The sequence below is a fragment of the Sceloporus undulatus genome, chromosome 1, assembly GCF_019175285.1.
Source record: "Sceloporus undulatus isolate JIND9_A2432 ecotype Alabama chromosome 1, SceUnd_v1.1, whole genome shotgun sequence".
NCBI classification, from domain to species: Eukaryota; Metazoa; Chordata; class Lepidosauria; order Squamata; family Phrynosomatidae; genus Sceloporus; species Sceloporus undulatus.
Window position 1 is genome coordinate 57,972,401 of NC_056522.1, and position 5,555 is coordinate 57,977,955.

The 5,555-nt window shown below is 41.4% G+C and overlaps 1 protein-coding gene and 1 long non-coding RNA gene across 2 annotated transcripts; one reads left to right on the top strand and one right to left on the bottom strand.

Moving 5' to 3' along the window:
* Nucleotides 1–463: 463 nt before the first annotated feature.
* On the top strand, nucleotides 464–2,504 carry LOC121919389. The gene is made up of 3 exons (XR_006101463.1): nucleotides 464–1,049; nucleotides 1,165–1,230; nucleotides 1,352–2,504. It is a non-coding gene; the product is annotated as an uncharacterized LOC121919389 (long non-coding RNA).
* A 93-nt stretch (nucleotides 2,505–2,597) lies between these two features.
* LOC121919388 (putative nuclease HARBI1) lies at nucleotides 2,598–5,202 on the bottom strand. The gene is made up of 2 exons (XM_042445944.1): nucleotides 4,404–5,202; nucleotides 2,598–3,792 (listed from the first exon to the last, which is right to left on the bottom strand). The coding sequence occupies exons 1-2, from the start codon at nucleotides 4,992–4,994 to the stop codon at nucleotides 3,094–3,096; spliced, it is 1,290 nt and encodes a 429-aa protein (XP_042301878.1). The 5' UTR covers nucleotides 4,995–5,202; the 3' UTR covers nucleotides 2,598–3,093.
* Nucleotides 5,203–5,555: the final 353 nt, after the last annotated feature.

The following is a 5,555-nucleotide window of genomic DNA, read 5'->3' on the forward strand; positions in this document are numbered from 1 at the left end:
GAAGAATGGGCATAGAACGGGACCTCATGAGCATCTTTAACTTTCCGCTCCCCCTAACACTTCTCAGGAGCAAATCTATCTCCTTATTTGCCCACGTGGAACCCTTCCTACGCGCCATCACTGCTTCCCAGGAACTTCGGCCACTCTGCAAAGGTCCAGCGGGGAGATGGATTTGCGACGTCATCACTGTGCAGGGATTCTTGGCGCCAAAACATAGACTTGCGCCCTCTAGTGCTTTTACTGCAGAGCCGGGAGTTTGGGAGTGGAGAGAGCCAGCAGCAGCAGCTAGGTGATACTGCAAACGTTTGATTCACAACCTCTATAATTAGATTGCAGACTTATTTTATATTTGCTGTCATTGGGAAAGCCATGGATAGCCATCCAGTGACCGAAAGTGGTGCCTCCACGCAAGCAAGGGGGAGGGTGTGGAGTGCCAATGAAGTTTTGGCCTTATTGGAAATATGGAAAGAACAAAAATTGCAAAACAAATTAAAAAAAGAATTATAGAAATTTGGATATTTTTAAGGTTGTATCTGATGAAATGGCAAAGAGAAACCATGTCAGATCTGCCGAGGAATGCAGAAGCAAATCCAAAAAAATGAGATTTGAGTATAGAAAGGTTGTGAAACATAATCAGAGAAGTGGAAGCAACCCTATTACATGTCCCTTTTATAGGGAACTAGAGGAAATCTTTCATGGGGATGTTAGCATCACCCCTCATAGGTTATCCCGAAGTCTTCATTTTGAAAGGGAGGGTGAAACCACAAATGTGACTGAGGAAACCGCATCCACCTCCATGGCTAACACAGGCGATGGAGGCACCCAGGAAACAACTACCAGACAAGACAGTGATGAAGGCAAGTAGCCCATCTGTAATGCCTGAAGATTTCTGCTATGTGCGTGACAACATTACTATTTTGATAAAATAACAAATGCTTTACTCTTTCTTTCCCCTTGAAATTTTTCAGATTCTGATGACACTTGTCTCGATGACACAATCATAAGTATACCTTTCACCATTTTGGAAAGTGGACCTACGCAAATAGCAGGTAGTAATATATAAATTTATGTCTTTTTCTGGATCTCTGTTCTGTTAATAAATATAGTGAACCTGTATATGTGTTCAAAATAAATAACGTTGGTGTTTCATGCTACACTTTGAAGGTGCGACTGGAGAACAATTGGGAGACTTGCAAAGACGTGCAGATGATACAAGCGGTGGAACTGATGGTAGGTAGTATCTGCTTCTCTAGGAAAATTCCTTGTCTAAAACCCTTTACATGATGCTACCATAAGAAATACATTTCCTTACTGTGGGCTTAATCTATTTTCTCTAATTTTTAAATTTCAGCACGTAACGATCCCGATGAGGAACAGGAACAACCCAATGTATTGCTGTCTCCTGGAACAAGACTCTGATCAAACAGGAACAGGAATCGTCGCGCCAGAAGAGGAGAACATATTGCGCGCACTATAATGCAGAGTGCTAGTCGAGAGGCCCAACTTACCCGGAGAACACAGGAACGGTTCATGGAGATTGTACACGACAGCATGAAAGACTGTAGGAGGACAGAAATGGAACTTGTAAATATTATGAAGGAAGATGTAAGGAGAAGTGCACAGGACAGACAGAGAATGTTGCAGTACATGGAGACCATGACTGAACTGTACCGGAGGAAAGTTGATCATGAATGTTCACTTCCAACGGGGCAACATGTTACTATCGCCCAAGGAACCATGCACACATCATTCAGGGCATCTCCGGGTGATATTCCTCCCTCAACACCAGGCCCAGCTGTCTGTACAGATTTCCAGGAGCAACCATCCCCATCGTATGTTGGTGGGCAATGTCAAGGGAACAATTCCCCTGAACTCTTTGATGAACTTCCTCCTGCTTATGCTCCTGATGGTTGTCCTGTCACTCCCACTAGTAACATTATTGATGATGACAACACATTAGAGAACATCAACAGGGATGTTCAGAATGCTGTGGAAGTCACTGATCCCCTTCAGAATGAAGGCTGCATTGGAACCGTGCAATGTGAGAGCAATGCTGGAACATCTTCCTTGCAATGCGCTGTTGCACCTCAACAAAAACAAAATAAACCATGCAGTTCTCGTACTGGGAGGATAATCAAGAAAAAAAAAATATTTTCCCCATAAGGGAAAACATTTATAGGGAAAAGGTTATGTTTTGAAACCGCAGATATGTTTCAGCATTCAATGTTTACCCTGTTATGTGCCCGATAAGGAGGGACTGTAACCATTTCTCCTTGAACCAAATTAAAGTTTAGTTTTCATGTTAAGGAAAACGTTTGTATGTCACCATGTGCATATGGATATGTTCTGACATAATGTATATACAGTTTATATAAAAGCCTGCTTTGTTTACATAATGGAAAACAAGTCAACAGACAGTTTTTTTTGTAAAGAAAAAAGATATTTAATCGTGTTTAAAAATGTTAAGTTATATTGTTGACAAAATACAGCTGTGTTCTCTGAAATTGGTCTGCCCTCCTTAATATACCTAAACATTTCCACAGCAATAGCAATATTATTCAGCAATGGTTTCTAGAACAGCCTTCCTTTTGGTTTTAAAGTTTGGTATTATCCTTAAGGTCTTCACAGTACTGTATAACATTGCAATGGTAGGAACCATGATGTATTAATAGAAATGTAATATATACAATCCATTTTTACACCATTGTTTTCCTATATTCCCAAAAATGATATTTCAAACATCAATATAGCAATTGTATAACTCTACAAAATAGATTTCCAAAATTTGGGTAAAAATGAAATTAATCTATAACAGTCGGGTATTAATACCCCACAGTAATATATACACCACTAGCAGAACCTGATTGGGAAAAAAAAAAGTTACAAGCAAAATGAATCTAAACAACCGAGATTCAACATTGCCATCTGGTAAAGTTATTCACATGTTGTACATGACACGTTGTCAAACACATGTATTTCAACATAAATAGATTGATACAAAGGTAAACCAAGAAAAAATGTTTTGAACAGATCAATGCTGTTGGCATAACTGATGTGATGTTATGAAAGATGAAATAATGTCAGTTTCTGGTGTTACCGACCCAAAATAATGCTAGTTACTGCAGATCTAACAGCTTGACCCTCTTTTTTGTGATTTCTAGAGTGTCCTCCGATGTTATTCGAGAAAGCCGGGAGGACAATTTTCGCAGGTGGTTCAACATCGGGATCAAGGACTTCTCCCCTCGTCTCACAAATATTGTGCAGGATGGCACATGCTGTAACCACTGATATAAAATTTTCCTCTTTCACAGTTAGTCTACCAGAAAGACAACCCCACCTAGATTTCAATCGCGCAAAACATCTCTCCACCACGCACCTTGCCTTACAATGGGCAGTGTTATAAGCAAGTTTGTCAGGTGTTAATTCTCCACGATATGGTGTCATTAGCCATTTCCTGATTGGGTAGGCACCATCCCCTATAATCAGTGGTGGAATGGCTACATCGTGGACATGCAGGGTGGGATTTCCGGGCACAAAACAGCCTTCATCCATCACTTCACAGATAGCAGAATTGTTAAATATGTGAGAATCGTGCGATCTCCCACAATTCCCGACTTCTATGTCGATTAGCCTTCCACTGTGGTCTGTAATTGCTTGCAGAACAATTGAAAATCCCTGCTTGCGGTTGATGTATTCCTCTCTGCGTCCCAGCGGTGGGCAAACAGAGATATGAGTGCCATCAATAGCTCCTATGCAGTGTGGGAATCCAAGTCTCTGAAATCCATCCATAATCTGAAAAAAGGCAAAGGTATAATAAATTTGGGATATCAGAAAAAGGGGGAAAATATATTTCATATCAGATAATGCATTATTATTATCATTATTATTATTATTATTGTTATTGGTATATGAAACTGGGATCACAGAGACAAAAGCATAACAAGGACAATAGAAATTATTATGTTTTATATACCTAGAACACACTGAAGGGGAATCCAGATGTTACTTATTCACATATCAACTCTTACAAACATATCAAGATACATTTTTCCAGATTTGCAAACCACAACAGCACAGCTGGATAAGAGAGAGGCCAGCAGCAGAGATGCACCTCCAAAGTGCATGCTGCAAGCCTAGGACCACCCCCCCCAGCACATCTGGATAAGAGAGAGGCCAGCAGCAGAGATACACCTTTGAAATCCATGCCCCAAGCCCAGGACCATTAACCCACCCCAATAATTGCAAAGGTGATTGAAAGCCTTTCTTTTTTTCCCACACAAGAAAAAGGCAGGATGTAAACATATCTTTATGGTATTACATAAACAAAATCTATATATCTGTAGATATGAATTAATGCATTTGCACCCAGAAGTCTTAGGTTTAAAAGTAATATTGATACACACCGTGTGGTAGTTTCCAAGCTGGATAGTTTTCCTCAGCAGCAGCTTCTCCATAGCAAGGCACACCTCGATGGCAATTTCTGCAGCTGTGGATATTCCAACCTCAAAACGGGAAGCCGCCTTCCTATACATCAAAGGGCTTGAGAGCCACCAAATAGTTAGGGCCACTCTCTTCTCCACCGGGATGGGACTCCGGAATCTAGACTCCCCACGCTCCAGCTCTGGTCTTAAGATGCTAGCCAGATCAAAAAGGGTTTCTTTAGACATGCGGAAGTTAGAAACCCACATGTCGTTATCCCATCGCTGGAGGACTTCGTCACTCCACCAGTTGGTCCGCTCCCGGGGTTGCTGCCACCAACGTGGGATGCGAGGCCAGGTCGCCATCCATGCCAGACAGCTGGATATATCTAGATTGCCGCTGGCAGCCATAACTGCAATCTTACTCAGAGCAGCCCTCCGGCGCGAAATGAGGACAAGCGATTTGGCAATGCGACTCATTCTTCTCCTTCTTCGCTCGTCTTCTTTCTCTACCATGCTCACAAGATCAAAAAATGCTTTCTCCGACGCCATCTTTACAACCCACAAGGAAGTCATCGGACGACTTCCGGGTCAAAACAACCACAGAGTGGCGACGTCATTGGTACACCGCCCACAAGATCTAATACGCATGCGCTATAGCAAACCGTTCTCAGAACGGTTTCAAGAAAAAGGAATCGCAGTGCGGTAAACTCCCGTTCTGATCCCGTTCTGATCACGTTTTGATTTCTAATGCGGTAATATCCGTTCCAGGAACGTTCTCATCACGTGATGATATGGAACGTTCTCAGAACGCAGTGCGATAATCTTCCAAGTCTCACCACCATCACAAGCACAGTTGTGTGAGTATAAGAAAGGGCTTTCTGCCCCTAGAATCTGGAACTCCCTTCCCAGAAGGCCCCTTCCTTGTCCTTCCATCAGTAGGCTGAAACCTTTTTATTCAGATAAGTTTTTAAAAACACAATGTTTTAAAAGAACAGGTTGGGGGAATCTGTATTGTTTTAACTGTTTTAAGAGCTTTTTTTTAATAATTGCATTTTAGTTTTAATATGGTACTGTAAATAGTTTAATACTGTAGATAGTTTAATATTGTACTGTAAATAGTTTAATACTGTAAAT

Coding starts and splice junctions, on each gene's coding strand:
- LOC121919388 (XM_042445944.1), bottom strand. CDS start 4,994: ATGACTTCCTTGTGGGTTGTAAAGATGGCGTCGGAGAAAGCATTTTTT. Junction 3,793..4,403: donor AGCTTGGAAACTACCACACG/GTGTGTATCAAT, acceptor GCCTTTTTTCAG/ATTATGGATGGATTTCAGAG.